Genomic DNA, 14,761 nt, shown 5'->3' with positions numbered 1-14,761 from the left:
TTTTGCATACCCTGGCTTGCACCAGCTGGACAAAGACAGCAAAGCTCAACAAATTAAATGCAGTCCCATTTTTTTTATTTACCCTACAAGTAGTCTATGTGGTTTGCTCAACTAAACAGGCCACATTAGTGGGTGTCACGAGATGCAACAGGAACTCTTTTTTTCCAATTGTTGCTTCGTTGACAGGCCAAGGTAACTGTTCTCAAACTTCTTGTTCAACCAGTCGGGCAAGGGTGCATTCCAGTTTTCAGGAGGCTTTGACCTCAATTCCCAGACGTCATTGTCATAACTGGCTTTCAGGCGGTCATGCTTCCTCTTTTCTTCACTTTCCACAACAGCCTTCTGTTGGACAGAAAAAAAGAACAAAACACCCATGATTTAATGCAAGGAGCATAACAGAACAAAAGTTCAAGCCCTCATGTTTTTATCTTTACAGAGTATAGAGCATCATTGCATACCTAGATCCAAACCGCATGCCCAATGGATCCAAGTAGACAGAACGTTCCCAGTATACAAAATATTTATTTTCATCATGCTCTATTCTCAATTCAGATGTACTAAAAAGTGCACGCAAGGGTCTCCAGTGGGGGGTAGGCCCCCCTACATAAGTCACAGGGAAAGTATAGTCTCCTGGCACATCCTTGCACGCGTTACTGTAAACATGATCTACGTGTACGTGCCCTAGTACAAAATGCACTTAATACAATGTACGTGGACCATGGCTCCATCCAGAGGAATCTTCCACACACAGTGCAAAGTTGCAATCAACTGTCAAAGCAATTGCAAATGTCCTTTTCAATGATTAACTACTGCCATTGCTTATTGTTTCTATATCATTAGCCAGGTGTCCATGACAGCTATCAGGCCACAGCTTCAGGAGCAATTCGAATCAGCTTTTGTGCAGCTAGAATACTTACAAGTGCATTAAGGTCCTTCTTGTTCCTCCAAAGCATGCAGTTTTCGTAGTCCTTCTGCCACTGGCTACAGTCCAAGGTAGTGCCGTGAACAAAATACTGGTGAAATTTGCCCCTGATACCTTGCAAATGAAGAGGAACATGACCTTAGAGGTTAGTCTCTGTACATGTGATTTCAGCTTCCGCTGCTTGGAAAGTATCTAAATAAACCTACCTTTGCAATCCGCGTGCTCTTCACTGTACCACTCGCATGGCCTTACCTGCCGAAGTAATAGGAGAGGAGGGCGAGGGGTTTGCGATCAACTATCAAGTAGGCCGTCAACAAAAGGAGTAAGCGAAACAGCAAGGCAAAATCATATGCAGTGAAAATATGTCCGGATCGAAATTACGCGATCAGAAGCAGTACGTGGTTAGCAGTGAAACACATGAGAGAGTATAGTGGTTTATGGTGGTTCAACGTCCCAAAGCGACTCAAACTATGAGGGGCGCCGTAGTGAAGGGCTCCAGAAATTTCGACATCCTAGGATTATTTAACGTGCACTGACATCGCACAGCACACGGGCCTCTAGAATTTCGCCTCCATCGAGAGAGAGAGTTTGTCAGTAATCACCTATAGCACCCATCTCAGCGCAGCCATACGACTACAGATACTAAATTTTACCGGGCTCTAAGGCATGCCTCTAAGCATACCGTACTAAGAGAGAGGTTTAAAGTGGAAATGAGCGGAGCAGTCAATCAGCGGAGCACATATCTATACTCTACTGAGGACATGGGAAATAGAGAGAGAGGGAAATAGAGGAAAGATGAGAGGTCATGAAGCCATTCTGCTATGAGTGCACGCGATGTCCAAGGCAGAATACAGTTAATCATACGCAAGCATCCTCCTGCAAGCATCCTTCAAAAAGCATGTGTTTCGCAAGCGGTCAGTGCGGTCGTGCAGTGAGGTGGCGAGACCAGTGGCTTCGCCCACAGAATCGCTGCCAGATAGAAACATGAGCATCTGAGAGTTTTGTGACACTGTAGCGTCGCATCTTGCTCACCATCCACGCATTCTGAGGAATCCCTTCGTTTTTTTCCGGCGCTACAGTAGCAGTTTCGCTGCGAAAAGCATCTGAGAGCGCCGCCATGTTATGGTTATGGAGCGAGAACGGTTCCGCACAAAAGCAATTGTATCAATTTTCTTTCATTTAACTGTTTATATGTCAATATTTGATCTTTAACTTTAATTGATATGCTTTTTGTTGTCAGTGTAATTAATCTTTAGTCGTGCATGTGCATTTCTTTATTTTGTCTTCGATTTATTTCGGGCTGGTTTTTGCCGGAAGTCATTCGTTCGCGGGAAAATTTCAATTGTACCATGTGCTGTTAGGCATGACACCTTCCTTCGCGATTCCCCTCGCTTTAAAAAATGTATATGTTTGTGCCAGCCGCCGTAATTAAACAATTCAAGATGCTGGGGCGCTGCTCGTGCTTTGAACTGCCGCCATCCACATTATGAAGAGGCTGCAGCCTGAGGCATCACCCTGGGGTTGGCCGCCCCGGCGCGTCGTTACGCGGAAAACGTTGCAGATATGAAGAAGCAGAAATTCTACCGTTGTGCATGTTATTTAAGCAGCGATATTGAAGTTCCCGAATTGGATATGAGAATCAACTACTTCGGCAGGGACTCATTCCTGCGGCAGTTCGACAAGGTAAGGTTGCTGCGCGCAGGTTCTAACACTAGCAGTCTGTACATGCATGGGCTTATTTTCTTAATTTTTTTCGTTTCTTGCTCATAGGCTTCTTTTTTTTCGCTTTCTTGCTCAGCCACTCAGCAGATACGGTTTCGACTCGCCGGAGCAGAAGGAAGCCATCATCAAACGGGTGAGATAATTGAGCGAACGCGCACTGTAATGGTTACAAATGCGAGAATTAAGCCGGGCTTTAATGTGCACTCGGCCACATGAATGCCGCTCAGAGGGCTCGGTATCATTTACGGGCGGTGACATACACTGTCAGTTAAAAATCTTCAGCTCACATGGCTTTTACACTCGTCCAGTTACGGCACCCTTGAAGCTTGAAGGTTCGGAAAAAATTTGGCTTGGTTTAAAGAGGTTTAACGCCCCAAAGTGACTGAGGCTATGAAGGACGCTGTAGTGAGGGCTCCGGAAATTTCAGCCACATGCGGTTCTGCACTGACATTGCACAGTACACGGGCCTGTAGAATTTCGCCTCCATCTAAATTCGACCGCCGCGTCCGTATTGAACCGGCGCCTTTCGGGTCAGCAGCCGAGCGCTGAGCACCGTGGCGGCCCGGTCCGGAGAAGTGGGGAAGGGTTGTCATCCCCTTTCAGAAGTCTGGAACTACGGGCGTGTTGCAGCGGATGTGCCTGCTCGAAAGCAAACCCTGTGGCTTGAAGGCTTTTGACCCATGCTGCACATATTATGACATCCAATGCCTTCGCTGTCATTCCAATGAGGCCGAAGTATCAGTAGCATATACCACCGTCAGCACGCTTAACACGAACGCTCGAGCGCGTGTCTTCCACTCACATTAGCGCCGCCGACGGTGGGTCGCTGGGTCTTTGACAATATCAGTGTGGAAGTAGGGCACGAGCTGCCTCCAACCTCCGCAAACACGTCGTCGTGGTGGTGGCGGTGAAAAGCATTTATTTGGCTATATTTACAGAGAGGTGCTCGGGAAGAGGCCCCTATAGTGGGTCTCACCCCTTACAATACAAGGCGGAGCGCAGGCGCGGGCGGATGCCCTGCGCTGCAACTATGGCTCAAAGAAACACATCGTGCAGCATGGTCTCGGACTCAGCGCCGAGCGCTCAGAAGGTGTAATATCAGTGCAGAACGCGCAGTCGAGCGGTCGTGTTAATCGTGCTGACGACAAGAGAGGGAGAAGGAAATAATTAGGAGGGAGTATTCATTGACGTCACAGCGGCCGCCATTTTGTTGTCTTTGGAACACTGCGAAAGGCTGCAGGCGGGTGGGGTTATCGCCTCCTGCTCCGGCCTGCACTGCTAAGGCTACGCGCTGGACAACAAAATGGCGTCAGTCACGCCACGTGAATACCCACTGACATTGCAAATCTGTGCTGCAATTCGTTCAGAGAGATTTCTAAGACAATATTGCATCTCTTTCTCACGTAATTCGTACTTCTCCCGCGGTCATGTCCTCGTGCGCACGAATATAACATCGGTTGTTCGGATGTGTGAAGCAGCATAAAAATTTAAAAGCCGCTATGCGTCGGACACCATATGCGTATGAGCTTTAAAAAAATGACAATGGCGTAGCTCAGTTATGCCAGGATATACGTAGCGAGAGCTGTAGTTCCCCGCTGGTTACGCATGCTGTCGAGTTTGTTGTTGTGACTAAAATGTTAAGCATTGAAAAAGTATTCGGTGAGACACATTGTTTATTTATCCATTTTTTAGAGAGATTAACACTGCCCGATGATCGGTAAATTAACACGCAGTTGTCTCAATGCTGCCTACACAGTATTTAGACTGGTTGCTTCCCTCAGATACGCAAGGTCAATCCGTGCGGTCCAGGATCCGGAGTACCCAGGTTCGAACCCGACCGCGGCGGCTGCCTTTCGATGGAGGCGAAACGCTAAGGCGCCCACGCGCTGTCAGTGCACGTTAAAGATCCCCAGGTGGTCGAACTTATTCCGGAGCCCTCCACTACGGCCCCTCTTTCGTCTCTCAGTCCCTCCTTTATCACGCCGGTGCACTTTGACGCGTTCACCGGAACGGAAGGTGGGATCCATGCAACGCCTGCCGTGGAGACCGACACCGCGGACCGCGGCCGTAAGATTAAATTGTTTTTTGGGGAAAGGAAATGACGCAGTATCTGTATCACATATCGGCGGACACCTGAACCGCGCCGTAAGGGAAGGGATATAGGAGGGACTCTGGAAGAGATGACGAAGCGCGCTGCGCGCACCCGCTCCTCCTCCCCGTGCATGCGCATAACTGGCCATGCACAAAACTGGCCTCTCACGTGTACCGCGAAATGCTGGACAGGTGGCCTAGTGCAGCTCCTGCTACAAAAAAAAAAAAAGCCGCCATGGAGGTGCCGGGGTTTGAACCCGGGGCCTCTCACATGCGAAGCGAGCGCTCTACCACTGAGCTACACCCCCAATATGTTTCATTTATCGCTGGGATAGAGGCATGCAAATAACTTCAAAAAAAAAATAATGCATGCACATATTCATGAAAGAAACCAGCAGCCATTAGAACCAACTTTCCTTCCTTCATAGAAACAAAAGATTATGATTAAAATGAACGTTGATTAAAACCTAACAGAGCATGGTGGAATGTTGCTTTCTTGTGTGTGTGTGTGTGTGTGTGTGTGTGTGTGTGTGTGTGTGTGTGTGTGTGTGTGTGTGTGTGTGTGTGTGTGTGTGTGTGTGTGTGTGTGTGTGTGTGTGTGTGTGTGTGTGTGTGTGTGTGTGTGTGTGTGTGTGTGTGTGTGTGTGTGTGTGTGTGTGTGTGTGTGTGTGTGTGTGTGTGTGTGTGTGTGTGTGTGTGTGTGTGTGTGTGTGTGTGTGTGTGTGTGTGTGTGTGTGTCGGTAAACCGGTATACATCTACTCTAGTACATCTCCGCTTTGCTGAATCTCTAGTATATCGTGTACTGTCTTACCGTAAACTGTAGCACCAAGAGTCCGCTGCCGGGTACATGGCGCCATCTGGTGCCATCAAGGCGATTTACGCATACGCACTAATGGTGTGCGGGCTTCCGGTAGCGGTAATTAAAAACGTTGACGTAACACGGTACACGATATGCTAAACGTGCCTATTATCGGAGTCTATGATGTTTCTGAACGCACTGATCATGATGCTAAAATTGCCGCGAATTTGCCGCGAACATTTTTTTTTTTCGCCCGAATCGCCAACACAAAAATCTTTTCCATATCCAGTTGCTCTTTAAAAAAATCGTTTTCCTCTCTGCCGTAGCTCCTTCTTTTGTGACGTGCTCTCAGGCAAAACGATGGCATATTAGCTGAAAAAAAAAAATTCACTCAAGGATCCGACGTTATACTGAAATGTCGGACCATTAAATACAACGGCCTGGTGAGCAGGCCGGGAACAAATTCATTCACTGTGTACTTTAATTCTATACTGCTTCTGCCGTTGAGCTGATTGCTGAATTACCATTCATAATGAGACCATTTTTTATGTGATTATTTGTACGTCACGCAGCTTTGCAGTGGTCATTGCACTAGCTCTGCCATGTGGGTAGAGTAACGTTAAAAAAGGAAAAATAATGCATGGAGGTGCCGGGGTTCGAACCCGGGGCCTCTCACATGCGAAGCGAGCGCTCTACCACTGAGCTACACCCCCAGGTCTGCGAGGGCAGTCTCCAATGGTGTGGTCATGTGGGTAGTTCTGCGTGCTCCAATGATGTGGTCATGTGAGGGGGGGGGGGGGGGGGGTATTTCTGGTCTGTTAGAATTCCGCCACCCGGAATGAAAGCTTTATTCTCCCATTCATAACCACAAGTTCCTTCTGAGCGCAGGAGTTGGTTCTGGTTATCCCTAGCTAGCTAACGCTAGGGATGTCCCGAACAACGTTTCGTTCCTCGCGGGGGTTCTCGCACCTCTTTTTGTGTTCTCTTTGTTCGCGATGCCAGGGTGCTTTGGATGTTTTTCTAGCACTTCTCCTACCGTAACGATACCTTCTTTATTTTCATCTCCTTCTTGCTCACATAAAAAGTTGAGCGCAATCGCATACGAAAGAACCAAGTTGAAAGCACGCGGCGTGAAAAAAATTCGTCCGTCCTTGTGCTCTTCTCGTCTGTGACCTTTTTAGCGCATTTCCTTTGCTTAAGTATCATCAGAAAGTTCGGAAGTCAAATAAGTGAGGCGTAACACGTGTGAGAGCAGAGCTGGGGAGACCTTGAAAATGACACCGACGACCTTGAGGGTGCGCGTCGGCTCGACTCGACGGGGTTAGCCGCACGTGGCTGGAACAGTCATGCATTAGTAGCCTTTCTTTTTTCTGAATTGCCTGTGTGTGACGACGGCACAACGAAAATTTTGAATTTCGCAGAGAAAGAAACTGCTTCAAAATAAAAATAAAGACAACGCAAAAGCCACTACTTCTAATCAATTCTTTTTTTTACCCCGCAATATTTTTTGTTCTGAAGAATGGATCCACCGTCGCTATGGGACGGAACTGCAGCTAGCTTTCGCTAACTGTAGTTCGGCAGCACGGACTTGGATCTATGGGCATATGGGCTGGATCCGCTTTCAATGTTCGCTGTATCATTATATCACTTTCCACGCACGTGATGTTTTGTGTCCATTAGCATCGGGCTTACAGACGTGGGCTTCTAGAAAGAGGCGCGGCTGCAGTGAACTCTGTGTCGGTCTTGCACACTGTCTTTTCTACTGTGCTATTGCTCTTCAGTTCCCTTTCTGACAACATCGCTCGTCCCCAGTCCTCTGCTGGCATACCTTGTCGTGAAGAGGATCAGCTCGACCAGTTAATTGCGGCAGGCGGAGCGCACTTTGAGCACTTAATTATCTCTAAGAAATAAAGTGTTGCAAAACTGCTATTGCAGAGGTGTCGCTCGAGTATAAGGAACTGAAATAGCAGGAAGAATTCAACATGTGGCAATCACTACACGTGGCAGTTACAGACATGCTATGGCCTGTACTGAGTATGACGTTTGTACGGGCTTTGTAGCAGAGTCCAGGCCAACCTCGAGCGGTAATTGCCTTGAAAGCGACGGTGGTGGTAGTGGTTTTTTTAATTAAAATAATAGTAAAAAGGAAGGAAAAGATTTTTGCTAGGCCCGGCATCTGCCATCGATACTGAAGCACCTGAGCTGGGGCAGCGGAAATAAAGGATAGCAGGCAGAATGGAGAAATGAAACGAAAGAGGTGAGGGGACAGGAAGAGAGGATATGGGGAGAAGTAATATGTACAACCTATTTACACAATAAGAAATGTGTCCAGGTTGTGCGCGTGATTAGTTCATTTAGTGGAATTAAAACACACGCGCACAGCACTGTGTTGGCTACAACTGGAGTGGGGCGTCAAGTTATTAATCGTTCAAGGTAGAACTCGCGGAGCGTCTGGTCACTGCGTGTAACTACCTGACGGAGAACAGACGGGGCGTCAAGCCCGTGTGTTCGAGGAATGCACAGAGGCTCACCAAAGTTTCCTCCCGATTGCGCGCACTGCCCTGCGGCCACAATAGCGTCTTGATGGAGTCTGGTAGTATGCCCTGCGCCCTATAGGCCGCGAGCATAAAGCGATGGAATTTTTCTTTTTTAATGCGTTAGCATTACTACCCTCACTTTCGCAAAATATGTCCGTTCGGTGTTATGTGATGCCGCCTTCACCCTCCAGAAGGCCTCCGCCCATAACACACCCGCCTTTGCCCTCCATTCATCTTAGGATCCTCCACCCAGATCCAAACAACCCAACTTCACCTTCCGTAAGCTCACTCGCCAGCAGTCAGGCATCCCGCCCACCTTCGCCCTCAACCCAACTTCCAGAAGCTGCCACCCACCATGAACCAATGCTCCGCCACCCTACAGCAGCTTCACCTACCTTCACCCTCCAGAATGCTCCACCCATCACCCATGCACTCACGTCCGCCGCCCTTCAGGCTCCTCCACCCACGAGCAGCCCAAGCAAGAGCTGGAAGGAAAAGGGACGGCGATTTGCAATGCAACGACGCAGCGGGAAGGCAGTCATTGCAGAAGCGAAATTTACAACCAGAACTAATATCTATAGATTTGTTGCATCACATCGCATGATCGGCGCGTTTTTTGTTTTTGTTTTTTCACGTCAAGTCCCGAAAATTTTCTGAATTTCCATACGAGCTGTCAGCCCTATTTGACAGGACATACTGCAGACCACAGCAGCGCATATATCGCATATATGTGGTGGAGCCCTATAACCTCCGCCATTCCTGTTTCAGGCAAAGTATACGAATATTTGGTGGGCACCAGGAAAGCCACAGTGTATCAATCCCTTTGACACATGTATGTGCTACACCAAATATGCGCTAAACACATCGCTACCGCCGCGATCAGCTTCCGTGCCTTGCTGTCGGGCTACTGTGGTGTTTCCGCTCCAAGGTTGTAGATGAATTTAGTCCGAAAGCATTGCCTGCAGATTTCGCTCGGGTTAGTCGTTAAGTGGCTTCCATAATATTCGCGAAGGTTGCGCTGCGCAGTGGCCTCACATCGTTGTTCGCGGCGCTTCGATCACGGCGCCCTCTCCCGCGAATGCAGATTGAAGACGTGGTGTCCTCACGGGTGAGCGAGGTGGAGGCGGCCAGGCGCACCAGGGACACCGAGGACGAGCTCGGAATGTGCTACATACCCTTCGACGCCGAAGTCTACAACTTCAAGGTGTGAAGTTAACGCCTTCGCTAACTCGCAAAATTAATTCATGCACCTGTATCACTGTGGAATGTTATCACCCCGCTCGTATCATCACGTGATGCATGTAGCTTGCAGGACCTTTCCGGAAGGATGTTGCACGAAAACCATACAGAATTGCTGTAGGCGAAACGCAAACTATCGTACTAATAAGGGAGTAATCACTCATTAGCATCCGTCCAAGCGCAGCCATACGGCCTACAGAGAAAATCTATACAGGTTTGAAAGAAGCTTCGTATAACTGGTAAAAAAATTCATTCCTGTCCGGGAATCGAAACCAGGACCACCGCCTGTCCAAGACAGTCGCTCTACCATAAAGGCTGGTTAGCAAACGGCAGGGCGAGAGCGAAGGGATCAGCAGGTCGAAGTGGGAGCGGTGTTAGTTCTATGTTTAGGCATAATCCCCCAACGTGGACTATAGACGTAATATTCAGCAGACAAGGCAATGGAAAGAGGTGCTCCTTATGACGTACATGACGGGAGTCAACAGTCACCGAAACCAAGTAGCATAGGGGATGTCTTGTTTTTTTTTTTAATTTGTAGTTTTTTTATCAATGGGAGATTATTAAAAGCAGCAGAAAAAATAACCATATGCCGCGCCGGTGGGATCCGGAGTAATTAATCGTTAGCATCCACCCAAGCGCAGCCATACGGCAACAGAGTAAATGCTCTACAGCTTTCACGGAAGCTTCGCAACTGAAGAAATATTCATCCCGGCTTGGGGACTGAACCCATGGGAGCACCGCATGTCCGGGGCTGTCGCTTTACCAAGTGACCAAGACGAAGCAGATGGTAGCGCGAGACCGAAACGACCAACTCGAGATGAGAACGGTGTTAGTCCAAAATTGTAAGAGCTGTCAGCGCAATGAATATTTGCTCTGTCATAACTGTGGCATACTGGCCTAATTGAGCTTATCACTTATTTAATTTGAGCAGGAGCCGCTTAGTCATGCGAACGGTGCTAGCCTGACGGCAGCCTGGCACGACAAGCACAAAGCAATTTTTCATCCGTCGTTTACGGGTTCCTGCATACGCTGTGACTTAAGTTGAGCAATGCGTAGCCCTTAATTACCGACCAAATCTCGCTCTATAGCCGCGACAGGAGAGGGAAACTATCTGAGCGCGGTGGCCATTCCCACTTAGGAGTCGAACCTGGACCCGGAGTTCGTGAAAGCGGTGAAGACGGTCAGGTCGCCGGCATCGCTACCACCGTCCTGGGTAGTCTCAGCAGGTAAACCGTTGTTTCTTTTTCTTTTAGGTCCATCTGGATCCTCACTCCTGAACGCTAGAGCAATTTACATGCGTCATAGTGACCTTGATGTTCAGGCACCCGTGACTCAGTCTGATTTCTGCTAGCATTACGGGCCGACAGGCTATCAACAACGCCCATTTCCTAATAAATACCCTGTGTATGATCGCCGTCGTCAACGGGGTCATTCCACCACGCGACCAAGGCCTTTCCCATGTCCCTCCAATCAACCCTGTCCTGTTCCAGCTGCGGTCACCTTTGCCCGGCAACTTCCTGATCTCATCTGCCCAACTGACTTTCTGCAGCCCCCTGCAACGCGTGCCTTCTCTTGGAATCCATTCATTTACCCTACGGGACCATCGGTTATCTTCCGTTCGTATTACAAGCCCTGCCCCAGTCCCATTTATCCTTCTTAACTTCAACTAAGGTATCTTCCTGCCCCGCTCTGCTCTTTTCCTGTCTCTAAATGTTACACCTGTCGTATTCCTCTCTGTAAATTGCTGAGCTGCGCTCAATCTAATTTCAAGCCTTTTCGTTAGCCGCCATAAATGAGTATACTGACAAGATGCGACACTACGTATGTGGAGACGAGCAAATATCCGAAATCCGGGGGGAAAAAAATGAGTGCGAATGCTGAAAGACTCTCGCGTTTGTGCCCCGAAGCGCACCGGGGATTAAACAGAGAACCGGAAACAGAGCTCAGCGTTGCCAGCGCTTTTGCGTCGTTTGTAATCGTTGCGTTCGCTGACGCAATGTGCTTGGCGCGTGCAGAGAAGGAGGTGTACCACATCCCGCTGCTGGCGCCAGCGTTTGCCGAGAGGCTACTCCAGGAGCTGGACCACTTCGAGAACTCCGAAATGCCCAAGATCAGCCCCAACATCCTCAACAACTACTCGGTGCGTGAAAAAAACATCGCGGTTTATGATTCGTTCGCGGTATTCTGCAGAATACATGTCATTAAGACGAAGTCGCAGATGTTGCACTTCACAGATAACGCACGGTGCGTGCCTCGTTCAACCGAGCGAGGGGAGAAGAAGGTTGAGAAGGAGGAGGAGAAAGAGCGCGAAGCAGTGCAACTCGACGGTAAAGAATCACTTCGAATCTTGCCGCTGCGTTCAGAAATATGGTTAGCGCGTTCGCGTGCCTATACGCGTATGCAGCTTCAAGACTCTGTTCGTTGTCCGCGAATACCCGAAGTGTGGGAATGTCGCGCAGACGGTGCTGAGCGAGGTGGGCTTCGACGAGCTCTTCGTGACCCCTCTGCGCGAGCACTACCTTACGCCCTTGTGCCGGGCGCTGTTCCCCGGGTGGACGGGCGCGCGCTTCGACTCGCACAACGCCTTCGCCGAGGCCTGCGAGCCGGGCCACGAGAGCCGACCCGGTTTCCACTACGACAACGCAGAGGTGAGCCAGGCGATGCCCGTGGCAGTTCTACTGGCCGATATCGAACTTGGAAAGAATCTCTGAGCAGAAAACAGTGGAATTGTCCGGCTTTTTCCTTCAGCTGTAGGCAGTAGCTATAGCGACAGTTTTCCTTCTGTGTAAAGGGCCCGCGAAATGTGTTATCATTAACTGGTTACATGAGCCCGTGGGAGTACTCGCGTTTGAAACCAGACCGGTAGCACGTAGCCGCACGCGCTGTTCATGCAAATGCCTGTAATTCAAGTAAACACGTTGAGGAACGTAGTGGTGAACGAGAGGCGCTGAGTATGCAGACAGATGGACGCAGAGTGCAGTTTTGTAGTGGCAGAGTACCGACACCAGAACAGAAAGGCACACAAGGCGGGGCCCGCAGGTGGTCAGGTTCACTGACGAGGTCAGCAAGCCCGCTGAGTTAGGGCGGCTGTGATGAGCGCAAGATCACTGAGAGAAAGGTCTCCTGCAGAGCATGGGACCTAATTATGAGCGGAAGCTGTCTTCCCAAACAAGTCAGCGCAGCCGGTCAGTTCAGCCCTTGACGACTTATCTGCTCACCCCGTGCGTCGTAGGTGACGCTCAACGTGTGCCTGGGCCGGCGCGAGTTCGACGGGGGCGAGCTGTTCTTCAGCGACATGCGCGAGCGTCCCCTGGCGGATTGTTCGAGCACCCGGCCCCGGTGCCAGAAGCCCGCCTGGGCGTTTCTGCACCGGGGCCAGCAGCTGAGCGGCGCCCTGTCCACGCTGGGCGGGCAGCGCGTCAACCTGGTGCTGTGGCTGCGTGCGTCCGAGGTGCGCAACCGCCGCTGCCCGCTCTGCGGCCGGCCTCCCACGCTGGTCGAGGCGGCCGACGGCGGATACGGGGACGGCTTCACTGCCAGGTGCGTGCCTTGATTGTTTGGGTGCCGATTCATTTTAATGCGTAGCATCAGAACACCCATCTGTCCTTTGACTTTCCTCTTAAGCCTTGACGTGGAGGCGTACATGGGGAGCGCGCAGTCGGCGCGCACCGGTCGTCAGTTCTTCGCTCTTCGGAGTGGTCGGACGTGCGCGGAGCGGTCTCCTTCGTTTCATGGCATGCCAGTTTCAAAGGCTAATGCTAACGCATGCCGTCTCGTTAATCGCGTCGATCGTACCCCCCCCCCCTTTTTTTTTCGTGTTCGTTACAGAATCGCTGTGCAACAACATAATCAGTCCACTCACTCCCATGACCATTACTCTAACTCCGTCCATAGCAGGACAAATGCCTCTCCCATATCTCGCCAAATAACATGGCTTGTGCCAGCTGCTACCACATGATTCCCTCCACCTCAAGAGGCCATCTTTTATCTTCTCTTCCCGTATACGCTTCCTATGTCCATTTTTAAGGCGAAATCCTTATATGGCTCATCAGCAACAAAACCCAGCGTTGTCATTGTTGACCGCAAAAGTGGTCACGAAAATTCCTTGTGACGTCACCATCGTCCCGGAGACCGGAAGTGACATCATCGGGCTGGAGGTGACGTCGTCGAAATCGGAAGTGACGTGTTGGCTTCGTTAAAGCGGCGCTTTATATGTTATGTATGTAGTGTGGTCTCTCCTTAAGGCATTCACCCTAGGGCTTTCGACCTAAAACATTTAGCAGGAAGGCCTTTGAGACATTTTTACTAGTTACTGACTAGTAAGCAAATATAGCTAACTAGTATAACTCGATGAGACACAAATGCTTTCGCATTCACAGCACGTAAGTAGTTTCAAGTGCCCTCCGTAATTTTTCCTCTTGGTTGCAGATGCGATATCATTATTATTAGCTCGCGTTCGTGCCCTGGTCCACTCTCCTTCCTCTCTTGCAACCTCTTGACGTTGAACCTAGCTATGATTCTCCATCGATCTGCAAATAGCCCTCTGCTCACCTCGCTGTACAGGGTGGGGAAGAAGACTTTGAGAATATCCAATGGAGCAGTATATACCTTTTAATGATTTGTTTTTGCTACCATACGCTATAACACCACTATTTTTTTTTGGTGGGGGGGGGGGGAAGCAAATGGTGCAGTAATTGTCTTACCTCGGTTGGTACCCGAACCGCGCCGTAAGGATAGGGGGGAAGGTAGCAGTGAAAGAAGAGAGAGAGAAGATCCACGAATGCATATTCACCCATCTCGATGAGTACGCGTTTAAGTGTTTATTGCGAGGGTAACTATTGGGTGCGGCTTATCGATGGACAATGGCAGATGAGTTGTGTGTATCTCTATGCGCAATGCGCGTGTAAGCAGTAGTAAGCAATCAAGCGATTAGCAACGTTATTAACATCTCCGTTTGTATCGTCGTGAACATATTTAATAATTACTATCAACTGTGCCGACTGCTTGTGTTCCTTTACTATCAACTGTGCCGACTGCTTGTGTTCCTTAATATATTTATATATCGCATTATGTGGCTACCACAGTTCATCCCGACATCGGCAACGGTAGGGGTCAAGCCCGCGACCATGCCCTGCAGAAATTTATGCAATGTGCTTCTCTTCCAGCTCGCCGGCTCAAGAATCGGCCGCGTTGAAGACCCCCCATTTTCCGCTCATCCGGCCGACAGTTTCCAGCGAACGACTGGACTCCGTCGACGTTTGCGCACAATAAAGCCGGGCCTACCACAGTGCGACCATGTCTCGTGCTTACTGCGAGCTGTTCGCTAAGTCTCGCTCAACACGGTACAGCTGGGCTTCGACTGAAGTATCTCAGGCTAATGTGGTTAGCTTCCTCGGTCGTTGGCCAGCTGTTGGAGAGCACTTCGGCACAGGGAAATTTACGGGAAAGAA

The 14,761-nt window shown here is 49.7% G+C and overlaps 2 protein-coding genes and 2 non-coding genes across 4 annotated transcripts; 1 reads left to right on the top strand and 3 right to left on the bottom strand.

The window, feature by feature from the left end:
- Positions 1 to 53: 53 nt before the first annotated feature.
- On the bottom strand, positions 54 to 2,068 carry LOC144120496 (synaptic plasticity regulator PANTS). Its single transcript, XM_077652943.1, has 4 exons — positions 1,955 to 2,068; positions 1,129 to 1,174; positions 918 to 1,036; positions 54 to 342 (listed from the first exon to the last, which is right to left on the bottom strand). Exons 1-4 carry the CDS (start codon positions 2,039 to 2,041, stop codon positions 136 to 138), a joined length of 459 nt encoding a protein of 152 aa, XP_077509069.1. The 5' UTR covers positions 2,042 to 2,068; the 3' UTR covers positions 54 to 135.
- Positions 2,069 to 2,253: 185 nt separating this feature from the next.
- LOC144118332 (2-oxoglutarate and iron-dependent oxygenase domain-containing protein 2-like) lies at positions 2,254 to 14,601 on the top strand. Its single transcript, XM_077651287.1, has 8 exons — positions 2,254 to 2,605; positions 2,721 to 2,777; positions 9,157 to 9,276; positions 10,450 to 10,537; positions 11,327 to 11,451; positions 11,771 to 11,959; positions 12,544 to 12,851; positions 14,477 to 14,601. The coding sequence occupies exons 1-8, from the start codon at positions 2,486 to 2,488 to the stop codon at positions 14,580 to 14,582; spliced, it is 1,113 nt and encodes a 370-aa protein (XP_077507413.1). The 5' UTR covers positions 2,254 to 2,485; the 3' UTR covers positions 14,583 to 14,601.
- On the bottom strand, positions 4,972 to 5,043 carry TRNAA-CGC (transfer RNA alanine (anticodon CGC)). Its single transcript has one exon. It is a non-coding gene; the product is annotated as a tRNA-Ala (tRNA).
- Positions 6,177 to 6,248, bottom strand: TRNAA-CGC (transfer RNA alanine (anticodon CGC)). The gene has a single exon. It is a non-coding gene; the product is annotated as a tRNA-Ala (tRNA).
- Positions 14,602 to 14,761: the final 160 nt, after the last annotated feature.

This window comes from Amblyomma americanum, chromosome 2, assembly GCF_052857255.1.
Source record: "Amblyomma americanum isolate KBUSLIRL-KWMA chromosome 2, ASM5285725v1, whole genome shotgun sequence".
NCBI classification, from domain to species: Eukaryota; Metazoa; Arthropoda; class Arachnida; order Ixodida; family Ixodidae; genus Amblyomma; species Amblyomma americanum.
This window is presented reverse-complemented; position numbering and strand designations above follow the sequence as displayed.

What these genes read in the sequence shown, in the direction of transcription:
- LOC144118332 (XM_077651287.1), top strand. Translation starts at nt 2,486, where the DNA reads ATGAAGAAGCAGAAATTCTACCGTTGTGCATGTTATTTAAGCAGCGAT. An exon ending in AGGAAGCCATCATCAAACGG is followed by an intron (nt 2,778 to 9,156) that starts GTGAGATAATTG and finishes CCGCGAATGCAG; the next exon opens with ATTGAAGACGTGGTGTCCTC. An exon ending in TCCACTACGACAACGCAGAG is followed by an intron (nt 11,960 to 12,543) that starts GTGAGCCAGGCG and finishes CGTGCGTCGTAG; the next exon opens with GTGACGCTCAACGTGTGCCT.
- LOC144120496 (XM_077652943.1), bottom strand. Translation starts at nt 2,041, where the DNA reads ATGGCGGCGCTCTCAGATGCTTTTCGCAGCGAAACTGCTACTGTAGCG. An exon ending in AGAGCACGCGGATTGCAAAG is followed by an intron (nt 1,037 to 1,128) that starts GTAGGTTTATTT and finishes TTCATTTGCAAG; the next exon opens with GTATCAGGGGCAAATTTCAC. An exon ending in AGAAGGACCTTAATGCACTT is followed by an intron (nt 343 to 917) that starts GTAAGTATTCTA and finishes TCTGTCCAACAG; the next exon opens with AAGGCTGTTGTGGAAAGTGA.